The following is a 26,413-nucleotide window of genomic DNA, read 5'->3' on the forward strand; positions in this document are numbered from 1 at the left end:
TGAACACAGTGTACATCACTGAGGCCATTGCCCAGTTCTGGAGTTGCCAGGGAATGGGATTTGGCTGAACCTAGTGTACTCCAAAGCCTGTTCCATAAAATATGTAACACCTGAAAGTGAGACCACAGGTGGAGAATGCTTTTTATTCCCCAATGCTTGATTGTATTCTCAGAATGGAGAAACAATTTTATAGAACAGAAAAAGGTTCTGGAGATAGGAAGAAATCCAGATATGACACCAATGAAATGCATGACTGTTCTGAGTGCCATGGTGCATGCCTGTAATCCAGCAGCTCAGGAGGATGAGGTAGGAGGATTGCAAGTTCAAAGCCAGCTTCAGCAACTTACCAATGCCCTAAGCAACTTAGTAAGACCCTGTCTCAAAATAAAAAATAAAAAGGGCTGAGGGTGTAGCTCAGTGGTTAAGCATCCCTGGATTCAATCCCTGGATTAAAAAAAAAAAAAAAAAACATGATTATGTTAGTGCTGATGGTGTCAGAAGAGAAAAGATTTAAAAGTTGAGAAAAGTGACAGAAGAAATGAGAAACTTCAACATCCTTGAAGTATTTCAATTATAAGGCAATCAAATTGTGCAGTTGGGATTCCAAAAGATGACCAAAAGGAATATCAAAACTAAGACGCAGAGACTGGTGTTCATGATGACTGACTATTTCAGGGGGTGACAGATGACTACAATCCATTCTTAGGACATCACAGACAGAAGCAGTTCCTCCACAATTCCAAAAATTAGAAGAAAAGACATAAGTATCAGGCAGATCACATAGGAGATGTCTACTGTGAATTTGGATGTCCACAGTGATGTTTGGGATGGTGGTGGAGGTGAAGCAGATGACAGTCAAAGACAGGCTGGAGAGGAAGAAGTACATGGGGGTGTGGAGGTGGGAGTCAGAGTTGACAGCCAGGATGATGAGCAGGTTACCAAGCACTGTGGCCAAGTACATGGACAGTAACCGGCCAAAGAGGATGGGCTGCAGTTCTGGATCCTCTGAGAGTTTCAGGAGGTGGAACTCTGGGACACATGTGTTTTGTGCTTCTATTTTACTTGGACACTGTTTTTGTTGTTGTTGTTGTTGTTGTTTTTGTTTTGTTTTGTTTGTTTGTTTATTTTTCTGCACTGGGGATTGAATCTAGTGGTTCTTAACTACTGAGACACATCCCTGGCACTTTTTCTTTATTTTTTTTGAGACAGGGTCTTACTGAGTTGCTTGGGGCCTCACTGATACTTACTAGATGTGGGAGTAGGGGGTAAGAGAAGAATGGAGGAACTTTAGTTTATGTAGAGGGAAATGAGAGGGAGGAGGGGCAGGGGTATAAAAGATGATGGAATGAGACATCATTACCCTATGTCATGTATGATTACATGAATGGTAAGGATCTACATCATGCACAATCATAGAAATGAAATTTTGTACCCCATTTGCATACAATGAGTCAAAATGCAGTCTGTAAAAATAAATAAAATTTAAAAATTAAAAAATTGCTGAAAATGGCTTTGAACTTGTGATCCTCCTGCCTCAACCTCCTGAGCTGCTGGGATTATTGGTGTGTACTACAGTAATCAGTAAGAAAGAACATCTTTCCATTTAAAGTAAATTAAGAAGTAGATAAAGTTTACTCTAAGGCAATGGGAGAAATTCCTTTTACTTAGAGTATTTGGAATCCAATGTAAAAGCTAGGACTGCATGACCTGTACACATATGTGCCAGTTATACCCCAAGGGTTTCATCATTTTTGGATTTTATGTTTTTTGTTTGAAGATATAGGTCTTAAATTCTGTCTTTTATAAATCATTTAATATAACTGTTATACTTGGCCTTATAGATTTTGAATTTTGATTAATACGGTTTGGTTAAAGCCACATAGTCCTGCGGCACCACTGACAATACATGTGTTATTAGTGTACGCTGCTCCAGTAAATTATTAAAATTAGTGAAATGTGCCTGGTGTGGTGGTGCATGCCTGTAATCTCAGGAGGCTGAGACAGGAGAATCTCAAGTTCAAATTCAGCTGCAGCAACTTAGCAGGGCCCTAGGCAGTTTAGCAAGACCCTGTCTCAAAATAAAAGTAAAAAGGGCTGGGGGTGTGGTTCAGTGGTTGAGTACCCCTGGGTTCAATCCTTGGTATCAAAAAAACAAACAAAAAAATCAGTTAAATGATAACAAACACTTTACAAATTTTATATTGTACCCATGAGTATTTTTATCATCAATCTCCATACAATCTCAGTAAAATATCTGGCCTATCAGACACAACATTTTTTTCTTCTGTTTCTTTCTCTTTTTTCTTTTTTGTCATTCTGTATTCATTGATGTGTGTTCATGAACCTGTTCATGATGTGTGATTGTTTTTCTGATCATAAACTCTGGTTGGTGGTTGGTGAGTTTAGCACCAGCCAAAGGATATCAAAGCACAGGTTTTAATCTCTCAATCTTCTAATGCTTAGTTAATAAATTTGCAAGTGAATCCTGCCTGGTACATGGATTGTACTTTATAATTCTCTTGCTTTAGCTAATGAATAGTTACTTGGGTTCATTTATGCTATTTAAAAACTATTTTAATTGGAAAGAGTCACTTCTGATCACTGGATATTTCAATTGAATCGTGTGAAGATTAAACTAAGAAGAACAATGTAAACATTGAATTTTTGCTCCCCATTTTATGCATTCTTTACATATTCTTCCACTAGGGGGAACGCATTCCCCGTGGGTAATCTTTCTTCCCTGTGGAGCTATTTTCTTCTAGAAGTCAACTCAGAAGACAATGCTGTTTCAGATACTAGCAATCTGCACTAATGTCACAGAAATAATGCATAGAGCCTTCCTGTAAAATAATAATAATGAAAATAAAAATAACAATGTGGGAACTTATAGGGAAGACTGTGCACATGAAATGAAACATGCCACATAGACTGGCACAGAGCTCAGAGACTGGCAGTTAGGAAGCCCTCAACAATGGCACAGAACATGAGTTTACTATCCTATTCCTCCTCCTCCTCCCCCAGCGCCTCCTCCTCATCACCACCACCCATGTGTTTGGAGTTCTTTGGAACAGTTCTCATACACCTAACTTCTGCTCTTGTGAGTGAAATGTCCATGGGAACTTGAATTCACACTGTGAGTGGAAAACAAAATTTTGAACATTATGTTTGGGACCACCCCCAAAAAGGGAAGCCAGCTTCACAGCCCCCATACTTGAAATTTGCACACTATTGTTCTCAACTATTACATTTCTTCTAATGATGGTAAGTAAGTGCTATGTCACTTCCTCCTCCCATCCTTGTCTTCATCAGCACATAGGTGGTTATCCAGAGTGTCTGCTGAGTCATTACCAAGGACTGAAGATATGATGAGTCTTCCCTGCTTGAGGCAAGTCAAAGCTCTGACTTGATACTTAGTATTGATATGAATGCAGTAACAGGAGTGTCCTGGTTTAGAACCTATACTCTAAGAAAAGATGAAAAAAAAAACAAAAAATACTAGACTGTCCTTCTGTGCAGCCTCCACAGGGAACTTTTAATGTCCCTGTTCCTCAGGCTGTAGATGAAGGGGTTCAGCATAGGACTGACTACAGTGTACATCACTGAGGCCAATGCACCCTTTCTGGGAGCATGCAATACAGCTGTGCCAAGGTACTCTACAATGCCTGTCCCATAAAATAAGCAAACAACAGAGAGATGAGACCCACAGGTGGAGAAGACTTTGTACTTCCCCCCTGAGGATGGGATCCTCAGAATTGAGGAAACAATTTTATAGTAAGAGAAAAGGATCCCTGAGATGGGAAGAAAGCCAAATATGCCACCTATAACATAAATGACTATGTTATTGGTAAAGGTATCAGAACAGGCAAGATTGAGGAGTTGAGAAGGGTCACAGAAGAAGTTAGTGATTTCCACATCCTTGAAGTAGGTAAATTGTAGTATAATCAAATTGTGTAGCAGGGAGTTGAAAAGGCTGAATAATAAAGACACCAAAACTAAGAAGCCACAGAGATGAGGGTTCATAATGACTGGGTATCGCAAGGGGTGACAGATGGCTACAAACCGGTCATAGGCCATGACAGTCAGAAGCATGTCATCCATACAGACCAACATGGCAAACAGAGACATCTGCGTCAGGCAGCCCACGTACGAGATGACTGTGCTCTGAATCTGGATGTCCACGATCATCTTTGGGACTGTAGTGGAGATAAAACAGATGTCAGTGAAGGACAGGTTGGAGAGGAAGAAGTACATGGGGGTGTGGAGGTGGGAGTCAGAGCTGACAGCCAGGATGATGAGCAGGTTCCCAAGCACTGTGACCAGGTACATGGACAGGAACAGTCCAAAGAGGACAGGTTGCAGGTCTGGATCCTCTGAAAGTCCAATGAGATGGAATTCTGAGACACATGTTAGATTTGTTCCTTCTATATTACCTGGACACCTTTGGGAATAAAAGCATTAGAAAAAGGAAACAATAAATAGTCAACCAGCTCAAGCAAGGTACTCATACTTGAATTCCATTCACCTTCTGAAATATTTCCTGGGACAAATTGCATCTTCTCTGAACTCTCACATTATTTGTATCTGTGTTTCATAGCCTTGTGTGCTCATTTTAAATGAGCAGTGCTAGAGACCAAGACATTACATGCAACAAGTCTATTATTGACAATTTTATGGGTATATATTGTTTATATGGAATTGTAGGTTTCATTGAGTTCTATTTGTGCATGCATTTAACAATTTAATCAGTTGTACTCCCTCATAGCTAATACCTCTTCCCTCTTCTCCTTCCCCAAGTTCCTACCTCTTCCTTAATGTCCTCCCTCCTATTTTAATGAGTACCTTGTTTTCTTTTTTCTCTCTAACTTCCATGTAGGAGAGAAAGCATGTGACACTCATCTTCCTGAGTCTGGCTTGTTTTGTACAGTCTACTTTTCTAATAAAAGAGAGGAACCAGCAGGCAAGTGGCTCTTGGTTTCACCCGCAGCACCATGAAAAATAATAAAAGAAGGGAGGAAGAAATAGTCTTTCCATATGAAAAGTATCATCATTAAAAGAAATCAAGAAGCTGTCAAGATAACTTATTTTAAGGCAAGGAAAACAATCCTGTCATTAAAATGACTATAAACACCATGTCAGAGAAATTCCTGTCTCCAGCTTTGCTGATCTTCCAATTTTGATGCATTCTTTAAATGCACGTAATGATATGACATCACTTGGCACAAATGGTTAAAGAATAAATGTAATGAATAATGTAATGATAAGACTCATGAAAATTTAAAAACTTTTGACATTATATTTTTGTTCAACCCTATGACATCTCAGAAAGGTATCTGAGAATGACAGCTTTATTTTTAAATTTTCTCTTGATAATCTATTTAACAATGGTCTGCTCATGCTGCTATATTGCTTTTATAATCATAAACTTTTATTTTCATTTGAAGACTTTAGCACCTAGCAAATGACCCAAAATTCTAAATGGAATTTGCAAAGTTGGGGCCTTCATATGCCTAGTTCATGGTTTTTCAAGTTAGTCCTGCCTCATATGTGGACTGCACTTCTCCTACTTCAGCTGCATGAAGACAATTTTAGGACTGTATTTTGTTAGCTCATATTATAACTTCATGGGAAAAATTGAAGAATGAAAAGTACAGGAAATAAACACACTGTGAACATTTTCTCATCTATAAAATGTGGATAATAATTAACCATCTAAAGCTTAATTATCCAAAAGGGCTTAAGAGCATTTTAAATTGTGTAGACTTGTTCCATCTCAGTATCTCAGTGGATATCTTAGTATATATGTATCCTGGGCTTCACGCCAAGTTAAATCCATCATAGTGTCTACATGTGAAGTTCTTGGTGTTTTTTTTCCACACTAGTATTGAAAACCACTGACATAACATTTCCTGGCATTTAGAAAATATTTCATTAAAGATTCATGCTATTACAGCCAATAATACTCACTACAATCATTAAAACAAAACATTTAGTAATGTGTGCTTCAGATCTGAACTTCTGTGGAGAATTGAAACATGGCCCATGGAATTTGAATACTTTATGTCTACAGGATTTCATTCTCCTGCTCACCTGTTCCACAGTCAAATTGTGTCATGAATTTGGGGGGCAGATTTTCCCATAGATCTTTCCATTTCTATTTTGATATATGTATCTACAAAACAAAATTTTTATTAAAAACTTAACTAATGATGCCTTAAAGCTCATCTATTCAGTATGTCACAGCACTTTTTTTGAGCTACTTTACATTCAAACGTGATTTGACATACATTGGGTTCAAATGCTTTAACTGATGCAGAGTTACCTGAGGGTGGGACTTCATTTGTAAGTTTTTTTTTCTTTTTTTTTTTTTTAATTATGACAATACTTTTAAAATTCTTGTATTTCTTTCCCTCACATTAATGAAATTTTCCATGCACTATTTGGGTAGAGAGAATTGTTCTTTGACTTCCAACAAATCATGTCTATTAGTTTAACTACAAATCACCTCCATTTGTTGCCCCAATAAAATTCTGTCAACTACTAATCACCTCCATTTGTTGCCCCAATAAAATTCTGTCATTACTGATATATTCCCTTATTTTTAATGGACACCTTCAAAATATCCTTGTCAGGTGTCTATTAGCAATCCTCGCATAGCAAATCACTGATAAATTTCATCTCCTAAGGAAACCATTTCCACTGGGCTCCAGTGGAGAAGACAGTGTCCTGGGATGGGAGAAAGGAAATCCACATTTTAGTCTTGAATCATTGATGGACCATATTATGCAAAATATGTGTCAATCTCTCCTCCTTTCTGAACTTGTACTCTTACTGATAGGGAGAATAAAGGCAATCACCATTCATACATGGCTCATAAGGAAAGTTTGAATCTAAAAATATTTATCATTTTGGCTACTTTATCAAAGTACAGAATGCAAAGCTATGGGAATAACTAGCTGTTGAGGTATATCAGTGTTTAGGATTACTGAACTCTGGATGATAGGAAGCTCTTACCTGGGTCTCATCTCAAGCTGTAAGTCTTAACCTGCCCCCTTCTTTATTTCTGATACCCAAGGAAGTCTGTGCTATGTTTTTGAATAATTGATCATGCAGATGTGGTTAAAAGGATTATAGGACCCAGGTGTCCATGACATGGATACAAACAAAAGCTATTTTATCTTGTCTCCACTTCTGTGGAACATTACTTCTATGGAACATCACTAAAGTGCAAGAGTGCGGACAGGAAAGCACCAAGTGTGTTGAAGGTGCACTGATTGTGTCCAGGATTTGTGAACCAAGAAACAGTCTCTTCAATATTTATAAAGGTTTTTGTTTTTGAATCACCTTGTGTGCTTAGTAGTATAAAGGCTCTGGAGAATTACAAATAAATGATTTATTCCTCTCCAAATTGACAGCATATAGAAGTAAGAAAATGTCATTTCTGATTGATGGATAGTTTAGTTGAATGGTGTGATGCTCAAACTTACCATTATTATTAATAGTAATATCTGAACTGTTATTTTCCCTTACCTATGTGTTCACCTCCTACCCACCACACAAAGAATCTCTATTTACTCCATCATCACTGCAGTTGTCTCAACTAGAAAGAACTTCAGATGACAATACTAAGCTTGTGACACTAAGAAGATGCACTATGTTTAAGAAAGAAACAGGAACCTAGAGGTGAAAATTAAATTCGTAATCTCTGAATCTGACGCATTACAACTTTCATTGTTTCCCAACTATCTGACATTTGACATATAGAGGATTTAGCCACATAGAATTATGGGCACATTTTTAAGCTATTCCAATTTCCTGAGTATGAATGATATCAAGTCCTGACTTCACCTGCCCTTGATATTAAGTGATTGAGTAGAAGTTCGCAGGAGGATGTGGAGAGCTGCAGGATCTCCTGGACCAGGGCCAGAGTACAGTCTGTGTTGAACCATTACTTTCTGCTCTTTTGTGGTCATTGCCCTTGGTCTGTCTGTGCTTCCCATAGTGGGTGGCTGGTGTCACCCTTTCTCTGCCCTATGATCTAGCAGGAACCCACATGAGGAAGAGCACTGTGAGCAACGGGTCTCTTTCTGGAGTGACAGGAAGTTAAAAATGTTTGGTTTGTCAAGGGGACACCCTGCCAGTGTTTTCAAAGAAGGACACCTTGTGTCTGCAATCTGACATGTAAAAACATACCTCTCTCACTCCTACCTAAAAAAATGGTATATCCTTCCTTGAATGTAAAATAGGAGCAACCTGGGCACTGAAAACAAGATAAAAACCTGCAGATGCAGTAAGTTGTATAGTACACAGAACTCGGTGCCTGGTGTCTAGGGAACATTTCTCCAATGGTCATGATGTCTCAGTTACTGTCTTCCTCATCCTCATTCCTATCACCCCCTTCCTAATCTTTTGGACTGTTTGTGGAACAGTGTGGGGGACCCAGTTTTCCTATCATGGAGATGGTGGTCAGTCTAAGGGAAGTAGAGCCATTAAGGAGGAAAGAAAAAGCAGTGGGTGAGATTTTTGGAGCCCTACCACCACAAAGAACACAAATTTAACAGTCCCTACAGTTGAATTTTTCCACATAGGTGTCCTCTCCCCTGGCTATACAAACTCTTTGTTTATCCTGATGGTGATGAAGCAGCATTTCCACAGTCCCACCTCCACCCATCATCTTCCTTAGTACTTACAGAAAAATGCTGATCTCTGCTGTGTCATAACCAGGAGCTGAGTATCCCATCGCCCTCTTCTGCCAAGTCTCTACTTAAGGCTCAGCCTCTATCCTCAGGATTGATATAAACACAGTGGCTGATAGACACTTCCTGATTCAAACAACAATGGGAAGAGGAGCTACAGTCAGGGAGTCCACTGGATTGGAGCCACGCACTGAAGACCCACAGGCACAGGCTGAGTATTACCTATCAGAAGACCTTGGGGGCTCCATGCACAGAGCTCCTAATTAGCCAAATTGGTTCATGTTCTCCAAATCTCTAAGGACTTCTTTACTTATCAGTAACAAAGGAGTAAATGAATGTCCCTAAAGGCTATGGTCTCCTATATTCAATGTTACATTTGTGTGTAATACTCATTTATTTCAAGTCTTTTCATTAACTTTTTAAATTGTGTGTATGAATGAGATTTGGTATGACATTTACAAACATTCATAGAGTGTGCAAGTATCCTTACCTAAACATCCTGCTTCTACACTCTCTTGTTCAAATAAGCTCATGCTCCCCAAATCCTCCATGCACACACACACACAAAAAAAAAACCATGTGTGTGTGTGTGTGTGTGTGTGTAAGAAAGCATTTTCCATAGACCCATCTGCACCCATTATGTCCCCCAGTGTGTCTGTGGGTGTATGTATGTGATATATACCACTCCTAGACGTCTACTTCTACGGCAAAAGCAGAAAATTAACACAAAGACTGTGAATATCACACAACAAAGGTGTCTCAATTGAAATCATTGTAGGTCATTATGGAAAGCAAATCGAGATCACGCTAAGTCATTTTAGACTATGCACTAAAAAGATCCACACATAAGTATAGCAGAGAAATATATTCCAATGTGTATAAAACCCAATGCAGAAATATAAGAATTATGAAAATAAAATATGACGGTGCCTATTAAAGGTCATAATTCCCCAGCAACTCATTCCCAACATATTGAAGTGGATGAAATTCCAGATAAATAATTCAAAAGAATGATTATAAAAATAATCAATGAATTCCAAGAGAATACAGAAAAACAACTGAATGAATTAAGGAAGTCAGTACAGAATGATTGAGAAAAATCAATGAGGAGATAGAAATATTGAAAAATAAATAAACAGAAATCTTGGAAATGAAAAACACAATAAATCAAATAAAATGTTCAGTTGGAAATCTCCCTAACAGAGTAGATTATGCTGAAGACAAAGTGGCCAGCTTTGAACATTCAGACAGTATCAAAGAAAAGAAAATATGTAACTGTGATCAGAATACACAAAAAATATGGGACAGCATTAAGAGATCAAATTTAAAAATCACTGGAATTCAGGAGTAGTGTTGGATGCAGCCTAATGAAATGGATAGCCTCTGCAGGGAAATAACAGTAAAATGTTCCCACCTTTCAAATGAGAAGAATTTCAAGATACAAAAGGCACTCAAAACCCCAAATAGGTAAGATCAAAAAAGAATCTCCATGACACAGGACTACCTCCATTCTATGATGAAACATGGTAGGAACTGCATATCTCAAACTACAAATATATGGTCACCAAGGAGGCAGGATTTATAGCTAAAGATGTTTAGGTTGGTTTCCTTTGCCAACCTATATTTCAAATACATTCCAGGACAGATTAGACTGTCCTGTTGTGAACCTCTTTAGGGCTTTTTTAATGTTCCTGTTCCTCAGACTTTAGATTATGAGATTCAGCATAGGGGTGACAAGTGTTTACATCACTGACTGCTACTTTATTTCTGGGAGAATGTGAGACACCTGAAGCAAGGTAAACTTTAAAGTCTGTTCCATGCAAATAGTAATTGACCTGTGAGATCCACAGATGAAGAAGGTTTTATGCTTTCCATCTGATGATGGTATTCTCAAAATGGAGAAAATTGTTTTATAGTCAGAGAAAGAATCCCTAAGAGAGAAAGAAATCCAGAGGTAGCAGCAACATAAAAAGTCACAGTATTATTAGTAAATGTATCTGTATAGGTTAGATTAAGAAACTGAGGACAGTCAAAGCAGAAACTAGCAAGTTCTACAATCTTTAGGTGGAATATTGAAAGGAAATAAAATGACCCAGTAGTGAGTTCAAAATGCTATCTGAAAACAACATTGACACTAAGAAGTCACAGCGGTGAAGGTTCACAATGACAGGGTGCTTGAGAGGATTACAGAAGCCTGTAGACAGGTCTTAGGCCATCACACTGAGAAGCAGCTTACGTATATCCAAGGAAAGGTAAAGAGAGACCTCTGTGTCAGGCAGCAGAATTACATGTTCTGCTCTAAGATGGGGTGTGCACATTAACTCTGGACCATGGGAGAGATGCAATAGATGTCAGCCAAGGATAGAAAGAAGATCATAGGTATGTGAAGGCAGAACTCTAATGTGACAGGCGGAGTCATGGAAACATTTCCAACCCCAGTGAGCAGGTACGTCCTCAGGAGTAATCTGAAAAGGATAGGCTGCAGTTCAAGACCTACTAAGAGACCATGGGAGTTCTGAAGCACCTGTTAATTTTAATAAAGAAGTAGGGATAGAGAAAAGCAGAGAGGTACCCAGCAGTCTCTTTGTGTGCTTACCTGTGTATATGTGTGTGTGTTGGTCAGATTTCTGTGGTAGAGATGAAGTATTGAGAAAACAATTTCACGGAGGGAGACCAGAATGCCAATAGGACTGTGAACAGTGAAGACAGGGCTTAAGAGGGTGTAGAGAAAAAGGAGGACACTATTGGTAAATGAACTAGAGGTCATTCCTGTTATGTTCTGGCTAAGAAGATATCTACATTTTGCCTGAATCCTGAGACTTTTTGTGAGGCTTATTTTAAAAGTGATGGACTTATTAACCTGGCAGAAGAAATGTCCAGGCAGCATAAGATTCAGGAAGTGGCATGGGTATTGCTGTCAGCTTTTAGTCAAGTTTATTGTGATATTCAGGAGCAGAAAACAGAGCAGAAATAGTTGAAAAACTTGGACCTGAAAGGCAGGAGTAAAACTGGGGCTAAGAAAGTTGTAGTTGTTAAAGACATTACTGCCACTAAAGAAATGCTAAATATTTTGCCCAGAAACAATAAGAAAGATGGCTTGAGGGCATCTCAGGAGTTAGCAAGATCACACCCATTTCAGGCTCAAGGGAGTAAAAATGAAAATTCTCATGAGAAGAGACCAATGGGGAATCCTTGCACAAGTTTTTTCAATGTGCTCAGCCACCCCTACACTCAGAGGCTGGTGCAGCTATGGTACCTGGAGGCTTGGCTGCGGCTCAAGATGGCAGCAGACCTTGGCATCAAACACATGGTGCTGGTTCTGCAGAAATGCAGGATGCTGGAGTTAGGGGTCCTGGAGGCTTCCACCAAGATTTCAAGGGAAGGCCTTGGGATCCAGGCAAAGTGCAGCAGGGTTGGAATCCCTGCAGGCTCCCCCTGAGAAGGCAAGGTGTGGAGATTTGAGGAAGAAGCTGCAGCTGCAGTGGAGATCACTGAGATTAAGAAATACCAGTAACCTTGGACATCATCCTAGGAAAGCCACAGGAACTGAGCAAAGACAAACAAACAGAGAGGCCATTTGGGCTGCAACCAACAAGGTCACAGGGGAAGAGCTACACAAGCCCTTTGGAGAGGACATCGTACCATGTGCTCCAGATGCTGAACACAGAACTACAGAACTTGTTTGTTCATCTGGATTTGGGTCTTGCTTTGTTCTCATCCCTTTTTTCTATGCCCCTGTTTTTGTGAATGGAAATGTTTACTCTGTAACTTTATATATTGGATACTTGTAAATTGATTTTCATTTTACAGGAGCTCACAATGCAAGATTGCCTTGAGCCTCAGAATACTTTGGACTTGAACGTTGAGCAATCTTGTAACAGTTGAGACTATGAGAACTCTTGGGAATGAACTAGATGTATTTGCATTGTCAGATGAGTGTGAACTTTGCGGGGTCATGGGTGGAATGTTATGGTTTAGATGTGGTGTTCCCCAAAAAGCTCACATGTGAGATAATGCAAGAAGGTTTGGAGGAGAGATGATTGGGTTATAGCCTTAACCTAATCAGTGAATTGCTCCCTGATGGGATTAACTGAGTGGTAACTGGAGGCAGGTGGGGTATGGTTGAAGGAAGTGATTATTGAGGGTATGACTATGGGGTATATATTTTGTATCTGGAGAGCGGAATCTCTCTGTTTCCTGATCACCATGTGAAATGCTTGGCCACACCCTTCCTCCATAATGTCCTGCCTTACCTTGAGCCCCAAAGAATAGAGCCTGCTCTCTATGTAGTGAGAGCTCTGAAACTTTTCCTCCTTCACAATTGTTCCGATTGGGTCTTTCAGTCACTGCAGTGAAAAAGTTGACTAAAATGGGGCATCAGCAGTATAGAGATGAGCTGAAGGTAGACATTTTTCTTGCATCCTCTGAGGCACACAGTGCCCATATAAATGTTTTGTGTGTCAACAAGAGAGAAAGAGGTTGCATATGGCTAAGGGACAGAATCATTAGGAGGAAGGCCCTGTACATGGCTGGTGAGTTGGACTTGTGTCAGTAGCCTCTGTAGACTCTAAATGATCCTGACAGAAATAGAAACTTAACTCTGGACTGGGCCTTGCTTACTAAATAGTAAGAGTGAATGTTCAGAGTACCATTAAAGAACTAGAACAGAAGATAAGGCACCAGTTTGGATCCCTTTTTCTCATTTCCACATACCAAGGAACACACTTTCATCCTCAGACTAATGGTTTCATGTTAGTCAGTGTTCCATCACTATAACAAATACTGAGATAAGCAACTTGTAAAGAACAAAAGTTGATTTTGGTTCACAGTTTTGGCAGTTTCAGTCCATAATCAGTTGGTCCTGTTGTTTTGGAATTATGGGGAAGCAGCATATCATGGCAGGAGTATGTGGTCAAGTAAAACCATTCACCTCATGACTAGGAAGTACAGAGAAGTGGAATGGGTTGGGGTCCCACTGTCCCCTTTGTGGGTGCACCCCATGAAAATCTCCCATTAGGCTCCACTGCTTAAAGATTCCACCACCTCCCAATAATGCTACCATGGGGACTGAGTCTTTAACACATGGGCCTTTGGGGGACACTTATCTAAACCACAGTAATTTTAATAGAAAAGTAGAATGGGCAATTGAAATAAACTTGAGTTGTCTAAAATAGGCAGGGATGAAGGCATGAAGGGTCTTTGTAAGTATGTGCACACATTCAACAACAGGGACATCGAGGTTTGTTCCTAGCTGGATAGAGTCACCTGCCTTTCTTGTGGATCTGGGGAAGAGGAGGTAAGGAAAGAATGCTGGCACAAATCTATACTTCTTCTCCATATCACCTCAACTTTCCTTTTTTTACCCAATGCAGTGGCCAGGACCAGGGTCAAAACCTTGGGCACCAGAAGAAGGGGTGGTTCCAAGGAAAAACTTTTAGCATAGCTTTAGGCCTCTGTGTTAGAATTCCTAGGGCCTGAGTAGGTGGACTGTGTGTTCACTCATCTGACAGAGTTAGGGTTCATAGTGAATGGACCTTATTGCCTACTAGTCCTGAAAGCTCTCAGGTTTTGTACATGTGTAACTTTCCCTTGTAGAATGGGAGTGGACTTAGGGGCAGGAACTTGCTAGACTAGTATTAGTACTGGCAATCTGGACCAGAATACTGACCAAAAATAATGTCCCTTACAAAGGTGGAAAAATATGAGTAAAAATAAAAGCAGGACAGGGCCAGGAGGAGAGGGAGAGGAAGAAAGAAGTAAGAGTAAAGGAATGAATAAATGGGGTATTTAATGGAGGAAATCCATTACTACCTTAGTGCCAGGATTTAGAATGCTTTGAACTGGATTTAGTTAACTTTCAGCTAATCTAGTTTTGTACAAGTTTATTGCAGCTACAAATAGCATTACATTAAGGGGGAAAGTACATTAGCATAAACAACTGAAAATGTATATAAAATATTTACTGGACAGATTAGTTGTTATTGTTCTCCTTCTTACACTCCCCTCCTCCTTCCTTTTTTTTATCTTGGTACTGGTGATTGAACTCAGGGGCATTTTACCATTAAGCTACATTTCTAGAACTTTTTTTTATATTTTGAATCAGGGTCTCACTAAATTGCTGAGGACTTCACTAAGTTGCTGTGGCTGATCTCAAACTTGTAAACTTCTGCCTTAGCCTCCTGAGTCACTGGGATTATAGGCTTAGGCTTAGATTAGTTCTTAAAAAAACAAAACAAAACTATCTCAACTCAGTACTGTCTTCTCCAAATGATAGGCACACTCAGACTAATACATTTTATTTGTTTCATATAAAAGGAATGCTGAAGGTAGATGTTCCAACAGCTATGCTCATATTGCTCCAAGAGAGCTGTGTTTGAAGGCCAGGTTTGTGATGTGTGTAGTGAAAACTTAGTCATATCCAAGAGATTCAGGTCTTTGTCCTCAGCTATTAGGAGGAGTCCCATGGAATGTTCTGCCTTATCAGGGTGTGTTTTCAAGGGGGCTTTGCTTACTTGAAGTCTAATAATGTAATTGCCGTGGGAGACACCTCTGTCAGTTCATTCTACAGGCAGAAGTATTAAATTGAAAATAGATTATGCTGATTCTTGATACCGATCTAATTCTCTGAAAATTTCTTGGTAATTTGAATGCTTTTAATGACATTAAACTCACCTATTGATTTTAAATTTAAAAAGTGAGTTTGAATTTTATGTTAAGATTTATGAAGTTTTAGTTTTAGAAGAGGGGAGTAGCCAACTTTTCCTATGCTTCTGTTCCATTAATATTAATGAGTCCTCAGAGATTAGGATAACATGAACCAATCTGGCTAATTATGAGCTCTGTTTATGGAGCTCTCAGATCCAGACAATCATAAACAATCAGCCTGTGCCCTGCAGCCTCTGGGTCCCAGTCCAGTTGGATCTGTGTGTCTCCTCTTTCCAGAGTCATTGTCTGCATTGGAGGTCCATGCCTGAGTCTGTCCTCCTGCCAGTTCTGAGGACGGAGCCTGACTCTCTGCCACTTACCAGGCAGGGGAAAGGCAATGGATCGTCATTCCTTGGTCATGCCCCAGCATAGAGGCAGCACTGACTGGTGAGTGTGGTGGGAGAAACTGGATGCAGGAGGGACTCAGAGAGCATGAATTCCTCATTATCCAGACAAGCAGCTGAAGTGTCCAGATGGAGGCCCCCAAATGCAAAGTTTTAACTCAGAGGCCCATGAAATAAAAAAAATTTAAGTTAAAAAATAAATTGACACCATAATTATATATATATGTATGTGGGATAGAGTGTGATAATTTGATACATGGATACAATATGTCATGATCAAATCTGGGTAATTAGCATTTTCATCTCCTTAAACATTTATTATTTCTTTGTGTTGGCAGCATTCAAATGCCTCTTTTCTAGTTCTTTATAAAATATCTAATAATTTTTTGTAAACTTTACCTACCCTACTGTTCTATAGAACACTAGAATTTATTGCTCCTAGATAACTGTATTTTGGTACCTGTCATCAAATCTCCCTCTTTCCCACTTCTTCCTACCTTTCCCACTCTCTGTGACCACTATTCTAGTTTGTAGTCTTGGTTCTGATGAGGATCCAAGACCTCTCGTTCAGACTTCTGCTCTCCTTCCACACTAGTTCTAGCTCTGGTGGGTATCTTTGTCACTAGGGCAAGAAATGGATCTCTCTAAACTGTCTCTTATGTGCTCTAAAATGATTGCAAAGGCCATCATGAGGATAAGAATGACAGATGATTGCAACTATGATGTCATGAATCTTTATCAAACTTTCCCAAGTGCCAGACTCTATGTAGTTAATTTAATTTCATCTGCAATGATCACTCCCAGGTGTAAACATTATTGTTCCTTTACTTGAAAGGAATGGAAAACTTCTTATGTAACTTGCACCATATTCTGGGATGGAATGGGGTGAATTGAACATTTTGACTCCAGACACAGGGACCTGTCCAGGATTCTCCTGCAGCAACCCAAACAGCCATTTCTCTTTCTGTAGCTCCCAGCAGAACCCTCTTCTCACTCTGTTCTTTCCTTTAGGGATTCCTGGTAATCTCCGAGAGAACAGGGGTGCCCCTAGCTGTACCAACCACAGGAAGGATGACTGAGATTGTACATGGGCAATCACAGAAAGAGCTCATGAACATTCAGGAAAGCTCTCTCTCTTGCCCCTTCTCCTGAACTGGCACTTCAGTTATCTACTTACTCTTCCACTCCTGAAACTTGGCTCTTCTCCATCATACTTAGGAAACTGGAATCTGTTAAAAGATGTGCAAGAGAAGTGCCATTTTTTTGAGACCTGTGGATTTTTGCTTTAAGCCAGACTGAAGAAATTTATTGTGTCTCTGAGGAAAAAAATAATTTTGAAAACTTTGCTCTGCTCATTATTTGTGTGATAAGAAGCAAGTTATTATTTCTGAGCCTCAACTCAACCTGTACCTCAGAGTCAGTTCCTAGGAGTTGAGAGACTACACTGAGTCAAGATTAAATAGATTATCAAGGACAAAAAATAAGGTATTATTTTTGTTGTTAAAACTAAGCCTCACAGTATTCAACTAAAATATCTTGTGACATGAAGATTGGATTTTCAATAGCTTTTTGAAAATAAAAAAGCTTTTTATTTTTGTTCCTGTATTAGCAGATACTAGGAAGTTGGAGCAAATGACTGAATCTCATTCATTTCTGTTTTCCTAGAGCATCTTTGAAACAAAATTGCCTAGAAAAACAACAATGATAAAAATCTGTTAGTGTGGCCAATATGGCATGCGCATCCTGGGGTGTATTCCTACCTGTGCCTTTATATGTTTAGGGATGTCCCATAGGAAAAGAGACAAGATCAAATTGCACTTATTTGAGTTCGTTTCATGACATTTCCATGGAACCTGTTATTTTCCATGTCATTGCAACTACAGCATTCAATTTCCCCCAAACCATTGTAGAGATTATAAACACGAAAAAAGAGGCAGAAAAAAAAGGGGTGGGTAAATATAGTTGCATGGGCTGAGAAACCTACCAGAATTTCAAGTCTCCTGTGCTCCAGTGCTCTGAGACCAGAGAGACTTATCTTCTCTACCACAGAAGCAACAAAAGGGCTTAAAACTGTGTAGGATTGTACTTTATGAATAGGTCTAGAATAAATTCCAAGATGATTCAGATTCTGATTACAAAACAATGGACAAATATTTATTAAGTTTAGGGACCCTACATCTCTAGAGTTTAGTATTATTCTTCCCATTTCCAGGTAGGGAGAGCTAGTATAGAGAGGTGGAGAGTTTTTTCTTTTTATATGTAACACACCGTGAGTGTTAAGACATGAGTCTTAGACCTTGGTCTATTGACTGTAGTCTCAGGACTTTGTCTCCTCAGGAGATATGAGTTAGTTTTCTTGTCAAACCTACTTGAGCATGAACCAAGGCAGAAACATTGATTCTTTTTTTTTTTTTTTGAAACATTGATTCTTTCTCTTGCAATTCAGTGAGTTCATCTGTGAAGTAGGGGAATGAACCGGTGGTTTATACGGGCATTTCTGACATGAGTATACAACTTTTAAAGTGAATAATAGTGCATTTTACAACCAAGTTTGGACATCTGAGACATGGAAATATAATTCCCTATGTAAGATGAGAATTCTCACATGGAATTCTCAATTACATTAGACACACTTCAAGAATATTTCTTATTGATATCTTTTTTGTTGTTGTTTTGTTTGGTATTGGGGATTGAACCCAGGGGTGCTTTGATTTTTTATATAGAGACAGGGTCTCACTAAGTTGCTTAGGGCCTCACTAAGTTGCTGAGGCCAGCTTTGAACTTGTGATCCTCCTGGCTCACTCTCCGGAGTTGCTGGCATTACAGGTATGTGCCACTGAGGTTGGATATCCTAAGAGAAAGTATTTGATAGCAACTGATTTTTTTCTAATGGGAAAATAATTGTAGGCAATAAATAGTAAAAATTGAACATATATCTTTTTTACAACTCAAACAGCTATCTTCCATGCACACATCATATACAAATTCTCACTTCTGTGATGAGAGAAGTGTGAGAATTTTCATAGGATTGTTGTAATGAGAAATTGATAAATAAAATGAAATCCAGTCCTCAGGTAATATTATGCATCAAAGTGTTATATCTAAGCATATGTACTTTGCAGAAAGACTTTAGTTCAGTGTTTTAGTAAAATGTTAGATGTAATATAGAACAATACATTGGTTACATAGATTTTCAAGAAAATTACACATAAGTAAATCAATACTAATGTTATAGAATCATTGACAAAATATACTTACCAAATTCATGACAGTGTTTGCATTTGGGGGACAGATGTGCAGAGGAATGGGATTATGCATAGATATAAGAAAACTAAAAATTTATTGGTAATATTTCAGATTTCTATAAAATAGAAGTTCTGAAGCAAATATGGAAATGTTTATATTTTTAATACAGGTAGTAGGTATTATTAATAACATATATACTATTAATGGAGCATTTTCTGTGTGTGGCAATATTCTAAGACATTGATTCTTGACCCTGGACCACTAAGAACCACACGTGTAGGGATAATTATTTAATTGGTTCTAAACTGTGGCAGAGCATCAGTATAGTTTAAATGCCCACAGGTAAATATAATGATCAACAAGGATTGATGACCACTGGTCTAAGCACTTTGTTTCAGTTCATCCAATTTCTTAAACACACCACTGTAAGTTAAGTTCACCTATGATCTTCATTTTACCAATGTGGAAACGTCCCTGGTGTTTACTACATTAGCCTGTCTGTTTTTTTCTTTTGTATTTTTACTGAAATTAAGTTGTACCATATGCCAAGAGAAACAAGGAATACAGGTGCTCTCAGGGAGCTGGTGAAAGAGAACTGAAATTTTCATATCAGGAAAAACTGATGTGAATAGCTATTAATTAGGCATAAGAAGGCTAGGTGTCAGGCTTCGGTTTGGAGCACCCATGGCCCTAAATTCCTCAAATGTCAGCAAATGGGTTGAATTTCATGAGGACACAACATGCTTAAGATTAGAAATTCATTTAAACTTGATCCAATTACTCTACACCGGAGATCTAAGATGGTGGACTAGAGGGTGACTGCATCTCCCATCACTCCAGAACTCAGGATTCAAGAAGGGGAGGTATTGAGAGGCTCTGACCAACATAGAGCTGCGGGGTGAGTCTCTCCCACCGGGTGAAGCTCGGCCCAGGCGGCAGGCCCGGACAGAGGGCAGCTTCTTGGAGCAGGGCAGGGCAGCGAGAGTCTTCCCCAAGCAGCCCTGTTCCTTCCGGTGGCAGGTGTGATCCACAGTCAGCTTCTTGGAGCAGACCCGCTCAGTGACAGGATTTCCACACAGAACCTGCCCCCAGCCCTGGACCCAGTAGCAGGCTAGGAGCAGCTTTCTTTGGAAGCACTGCATTATCAAGTTCCTCCAAGACTTCAGGCTACTGAAGGCTGGGAGGTGATATACTGGAAATCTACAGGGACACTATAAGCCAATAGAGAAAATCTGCAATATCTCAGAGTCTCACTAATATTTGACCAATATAAGAAAAAAGGGAAGTAAATGTCCCAATTACTCTACACTATATACACATATCTTAATGTCACTCTATATCTCTAAAAAATGACTGTAGTTTGTCAGTGAAATAAAAAAATCCCATTTAAGTACTTTAACCAAGCCAAACAAGTTTGAAATACCCGATGTTTCCTTGAGATTGTGTAAGATTGAGAAGTTAATACTGAATAAAATGAGAATTATTAGAAAGAAAATATTTCTTAAATGCTAATTATTATTTGTGTAATGATTTGGATGTTTATTGTACACTGATGACATCTATGGGATCAGTGATGCTGTATGATTTAGTATATTTAACCAACACGTTTGTCAAAATCTGAAGTACATTAGACCAAGGTTAGATGTAATATTAGAGAAGAATTAAAAAAGATCTCCTACATTTTTGAGTGAGTGTTCAATTCTATAAAGGAACAAATTCAGAAGAACAAAAAGGATGAAAATTCATGAAGATAACTGGTAAGATAAAAATGCTTTATGATTATGAACATTTGACTTTGAGTTAGAATCCAGATACTTTGGTTATAGCACTTATAGAGCTTGTCAATATTATATATTAAGAGATTGCATTGTATTTGAATAAAATAGGACTGCTTTTTACTTTCTTATAATTAGAATGGTCTTTTTCTTAAAGTCGAAAGGATATTTATCTTTGTTTTGTCTTAAACAAATATTTTACCATAATTATGTATTTATCTCTAATGCTTTTTGATTTTAAAACATAACTTTAGTTGAGTGTTTCCAAGGGTGTTGTGTACAGAAAAAGGTGAATAGCACAAAAATCAGTGATGAAGGAGTTCTAAGATGTTTGAGTTTGTCACAACTAAGAAAGAATGCTGAGGGTATATGGCCCTTATATGAAAAGAATTTACTAGTGAATTACCTTAATCCAAAATAATAGACAGTGCTGCATACTGGTTTGCTTATTTACTTTTTCTAATCTTCTTTTCATTTTCAACAGGTGTCCATCCAATATAGAACCACAGAATGTAACACATGTCTCAGAATTCCATCTCATGGGACTCTCAGAAGATCCAGACCTGCAGCCCATCCTCTTTGGACTGTTCCTGTCCATGTACATGGTCACAGTGTTTGGGAACCTGCTCATCATCCTGGCTGTCAGCTCTGACTCCCACCTCCACACCCCCAAGTACTTCTTCCTCTCCAACCTGTCCTTGATTGACATCAGTTTCACCTCTACCACAGTCCCAAAGATGATTGTGGACATCCAAACTCACAGCAGAGTCATCTCATATGCAGGCTGCCTGACTCAGATGTCTTTTTTTATGCTTTTTGGATGTTTGGATAGTCTGCTTCTAAGTGTAATGGCCTATGACAGGTTTGTGGCCATTTGCCACCCACTACACAACCAGGTCATTATGCACCCTTGCCTTTGTGGCTTCTTGGTTTTGTTGTCAGTTCTCATTAGCCTTTTGGTTTCCCAGCTGCACAATTCAATGGTGTTACAACTTACCTACTTCAAGAATGTGGAGATTTCTCATTTCTTCTGTGACCCTTCCCAGCTCCTCAACCTTGCCTGTTCTGACACTTTTACCAATAACATAGTCATGCATTTTGTTGGTGCCATCTCTGGTTTTCTTCCTATCTCAGGGATCTTCTTCTCTTACTATAAAATAGTTTCCTCTATTCTGAGAGTTCCATCATCAGGTGGGAAATATAAAGCCTTCTCCACTTGTGGGTCTCACCTGTTAGTTGTTTGCTTAATTTATGGGACAGGCCTTGGGGTGTATCTTAGTTCAGCTGTCTCACTTTCTCCTAGGAAGGGTGCAGTAGCTTCAGTAGTGTATACTGTAGTTATGCCTATGCTCAACCCTTTTATATACAGCCTTAGGAACAAGGACATCAAGAGGGCCATGTGGAAGCTCTTCAGAAAAATAGTCTAGTCTCAGGACCTGTGGCATCCCTTTGTAGTGCTGGTTGGCAAAGGCAGCAAAACTAAACATCGAGACCTGCAAATCTGATCTCCTTCATCACATCATGTTTTAGCTCTTATGCTTTTCATTCCTTTTCCTATTTCCTATCTAAATATTACTTTTTTAAAAAATCTGTCTTTAGTGAAACTGTGGGAATATTCTGTATTTTTTGTATAGGTTATTCATGCATTTCTGAATTCTATTATACTTATGCAACTTCTGCATTTGGATTAATGATCCAAGTATCTCAGAAAGATGAAATCTTTTTATGTACTTAAAATTTCTTATAATTAACATATTTTCAACAACTCCTGTATATTTGCCATACAAAATTTGTATGTATCAAAAATTTATTTGTGCAGGTTATCTTTTAGGATGCATATTACTAGTCCTCAAGATTGCCTTTATGGGAAGCACCCAGGGATCTTTAAAAACACTGATGCCTGAGTATCACCACCAGAGATTCTGATTTATTGAATTGCTGTGTGGCTTGAAACAGAACAGCTTGAAACAGGTGCCCAAGGATTTTACTAAGCAATCTGCTGATAATCTTTTAGGAGTTTCCTTGTATGTGATGAATTACTTTTCCCTTGATGCTGCCATGGTTCTATCTTTGTGACTTTTGATGATTTGACTATAAGATGTCTCATTATGGGTGTCTTTGGATTTATCAGAGTTTATTTAATTTTTGAATATGTATGTCTATTTTCTTCTTCAAATTTGGGAAGTTTAAAATTACAGTAATTATTTAAAAAATGTAATCTCTATCTCTTTCACTCTATTCCCTTTCTGAAACTCCGCTAATGCAAAAAATTCAGCTTTATGGTTTCTCATAAAACCTTTAGTATCTCTTCACTTTTATTTATTCCTTTTTCTTTTACTTAATTTATTCAATAATTTCAAATGATATGTCCTTAAGTGCACTGATTTTTTTCCTCTGCTTGATTGAGTCTATTATGAACACTATTGAATATTTCAATTTACTTATTGTATTCTTAAACTCCAAAATTTTTGTTTCTTTTTAATAATTTAAAAGACTTTAATAGTCTTTAATAGTCTTTAATAGTCTCATTTTGTTCTTGCATTGTTTCCCTGATTTTGTTGTCTGTTTGTGTTCTCTTTTAGCTTACTGATTATCCTTCAGGTGGATATTTTGAATTTGTTGTCAGATAAGTCATAGATTTCATTTAAGGAAGATTTCATAATCATTTTATGAATATTTAGTTTATTTCTCTGGTTGGGTCATGCTTCCATGTTTCTGTGCAGGCCTTGTGCTCTTGCTCTTGAGAAAATAGCTACTTCTCAGTTTTTATGGATTGGCTTCATATAGTAGAAGACTTTCACCAATAGACTGATAGAAACTTTAGGGCTGGGGATGTAGCTCAGTGGAAGGGCATTTGCCCAGCATATGTGAGGACCTGGATTTAATCCCCAGAATAAAAACAAATAAACAAACAAAAAGCCTAGAAATTCTCAAACGTTTTCAGAGAATGAATTTTCTCTGGCTTATTTGTGTAATGTTAGCCATTAGGAGGTTTACCTTTGTTTTCAAGAGTCCATCGTTTCTTGTCCCACCTGTCATCTGTTTGTGGTACTGCAGTCTAAGGCTGCCTTAATGTTATTCCCTGTGGCCTCTTTCCAGGCATTCCAAGTGCATTGTCTTTCTCTTTAGTGCTCCAAGTCAGACAGACATAAGCCAGTCCTGGCAGCCCACTAGAAAGATACTACTTTAGATGAATATTCTACCTTCTTCTTCTTCTGGGCAGAACTTGGGAATTTTCTCCTGATTCTGCCGTGCTGCTTCTGGGAAGGAGTGGGTCCTTAAAGGGCAAATCCAGCAAGATTTCTCGACAACTTTGATTCACTTCTTCATGGATTTGGGTTTCTCTCATGTGCTAATACCTCTTGACTAGTTCATGGAGTTCTCACAAAGGCAACTTGGTCCATCTATGTTGTTAAGTGAGTGTCTCCGTGGAGGAATTAAGGTTTGGCCCTTAGCAGTTCATCATCTCACTGATGTTATTATGGCCAAAAGTTTATTTCATTAAAAGGAAGAAAATGGCATCTGCAAATGAGCAAAGTTTGTGATGCAGTGGGGATTTTTACTCTGGTGGTGGCCTTGTTCCTAGGATGGGAGAAAGTGCAGGTGATTAGCATGGGAGAGGCCTTTAATGGCTGTTTTCTGTTTTAGTATTGTTTTGCTTTTATAATCAGGAGAAAATAGTTATTTAAAGACAATCCATACCCTGATAAGTAGGCTGTTTCTACTGATATTTTTGCTTATCAGTGCTTCTTGAAGTTTACCTTTTCTGGGTTCATTTCATTTCTCTCCAAGTGCCTCTTATTTGTTTGTTTGTTTTTTAATTGTGAAAGGTGTAAGACCCTACAAAGATTATAGTATAAAATATTTTCACAGCTCAGATTGATGGACACCTTTTAAAATAAACTCTACTTGTAAAAAATGTCAGGGTTGTGAAAGATAAAGGCTGAAGAACTGTCCCAGACTGAAGGAATTAATGCAGTTTAACGAGGCATGATAACTGAATGCGACATGTGAACCTTGATTGGATCCTAGAACAGAAAAAAAATGTAAAATAAAAAGAAAGATTTCATTAGCTGATGATACACATAAAGAAAACTAAAGAAAATACATTCTGGAGTGAAATGAGCAGTTTTGATAAGGAAAAATAAGAACCCCTGGGAACGTGTGTTGAATTTGAAGACAGAATGATTGCAGTGTATTGTGACGTCACTGGAGGAATCCTACTGGTAGGAGAGAAACGAGGGTCATTTTTTCATACTACATGGAAAGGAGCTACATGATGATATCTGCTAAGATACCAAATACAGAGCTACTTCTTCCCACCTGACAATTCTACTAGAAAGTTTGGATGAGAACATGGTGATTTGATGGGTTGTATAACATACCAGAAAGAAGAGGGACATATCCATAATCTCGTGGTACTTACAGAACAACATCGAGAGCACTCTCGATCACACAGCATGCTTAAGATCATACAACAGTACATACCTGTCCTTTCAGCCTTTCAGAAATCTGGTTCCAGTTCAGTAGAAATCATATCTGTGTCTCATTCCAGGGTATTCATCTGTATCAGGAGACCCCTGCCTGACTCTGGTTTCCTGTCAGTCATGAGGGAAGATCCTCAGTCCTCATTGCTCATCAGGTGTGAAGAGGGAATGAACTTCAATAGCTCCACTAGTAAGACAGCCCTACTAGGAAGGAAGCCTAGTCCAGTGAGAGTTGGGAGGTGCAGAGGATGCTGGAGATACTATTGGGAGCCTCGCTTTCTCAAAATGAGGATCAGCAAGGTCATTAGAATGGCTAGATTGAATGGCACCTAAATGCAAAGTGTTTGCTCAGAGAACTATGAAATTTATTCTTAGTTCATGGAGGGAATTTAAGAACTGTCACTGAGAATTCTTCTTTCTTACTAGTTTCATAGGTTCATCAGCATATTTACACAGCTTAAGCAGTTTAAAGCATGAACTGTCATTTATCTGTATATTCCAAATCTTGCACAGGGCAGAGATTAGGCACATTTTTACTTTATATAGCATCAAGTAAATTATTCACTGTCTCAGAGGAGAAACATAAGATATTTTTACATGCATATTCAATATGGTGCTTCCTTCCTGGACCACTCAAATTCCATAGACTAATTTCCCAACTCTTTTTTTTTTTTTTGACAACAAGGATTGAGCCTGGAGATGCTTAATTACTGAGCCACATTCCCAGCCCTTTTATTTTGAGACAGGGTCTGGCTAAGTTGCTTAGGGCCTCACTAAATTGCTGAGGCTGACCTCAAACTGTGATCCTGCCTTAGCCTCCCTAGTTTCTGGGATTATAGGTGTGTGTCTCCATGCCCTGCTCCCTAATTTCTCAACTCTTGAGAGAAATGTGTGGTTTAAAGTTATGAATAGTGGGATCTATTTTCCCCCACCAATAGTATGTCCAGTGTTAGGACTCATAGAATAAAGGGTTGATTTATCAACTCTTCCCTTTCTAGAAAAAAACGACCTCCACAGTGTATAAAGTATATGAACAGAGAAATCTCAAGTGAACATCCAATATAGAATGGAAAAAGTTTTAATTTTTCTTTTTTTTGTTCAAGGCTACTGATCATTGGAGGGGGAAGTGGAAAATAAGCATTTTACTACGCAAATATGACTAT

At 38.6% G+C, this 26,413-nt stretch overlaps 2 protein-coding genes across 2 annotated transcripts; one reads left to right on the plus strand and one right to left on the minus strand.

Moving 5' to 3' along the window:
- Positions 1-3,495: 3,495 nt before the first annotated feature.
- Positions 3,496-4,446, minus strand: LOC124969075 (olfactory receptor 7E24-like). Its single transcript, XM_047531900.1, has one exon. The coding sequence runs from the start codon at positions 4,324-4,326 to the stop codon at positions 3,496-3,498; it is 831 nt and encodes a 276-aa protein (XP_047387856.1). The 5' UTR covers positions 4,327-4,446.
- An 11,289-nt stretch (positions 4,447-15,735) lies between these two features.
- On the plus strand, positions 15,736-22,190 carry LOC124968936 (olfactory receptor 18-like). Its single transcript, XM_047531759.1, has 2 exons — positions 15,736-15,785; positions 21,248-22,190. The coding sequence occupies exons 1-2, from the start codon at positions 15,736-15,738 to the stop codon at positions 22,188-22,190; spliced, it is 993 nt and encodes a 330-aa protein (XP_047387715.1).
- The last annotated feature ends 4,223 nt before the right edge of the window (positions 22,191-26,413 follow it).

Source organism: Sciurus carolinensis, chromosome 17 (assembly GCF_902686445.1).
Source record: "Sciurus carolinensis chromosome 17, mSciCar1.2, whole genome shotgun sequence".
Lineage (NCBI taxonomy): Eukaryota > Metazoa > Chordata > Mammalia > Rodentia > Sciuridae > Sciurus > Sciurus carolinensis.

Excerpts from the sequence above, each read along its gene's own strand:
- LOC124969075 (XM_047531900.1), bottom strand. The coding sequence starts at position 4,326 with ATGTACCTGGTCACAGTGCTTGGGAACCTGCTCATCATCCTGGCTGTC.
- LOC124968936 (XM_047531759.1), top strand. The coding sequence starts at position 15,736 with ATGGATCGTCATTCCTTGGTCATGCCCCAGCATAGAGGCAGCACTGAC. Across the intron at positions 15,786-21,247 it reads CATAGAGGCAGCACTGACTG|GTGTCCATCCAATATAGAAC; the intron begins GTGAGTGTGGTG and ends CATTTTCAACAG.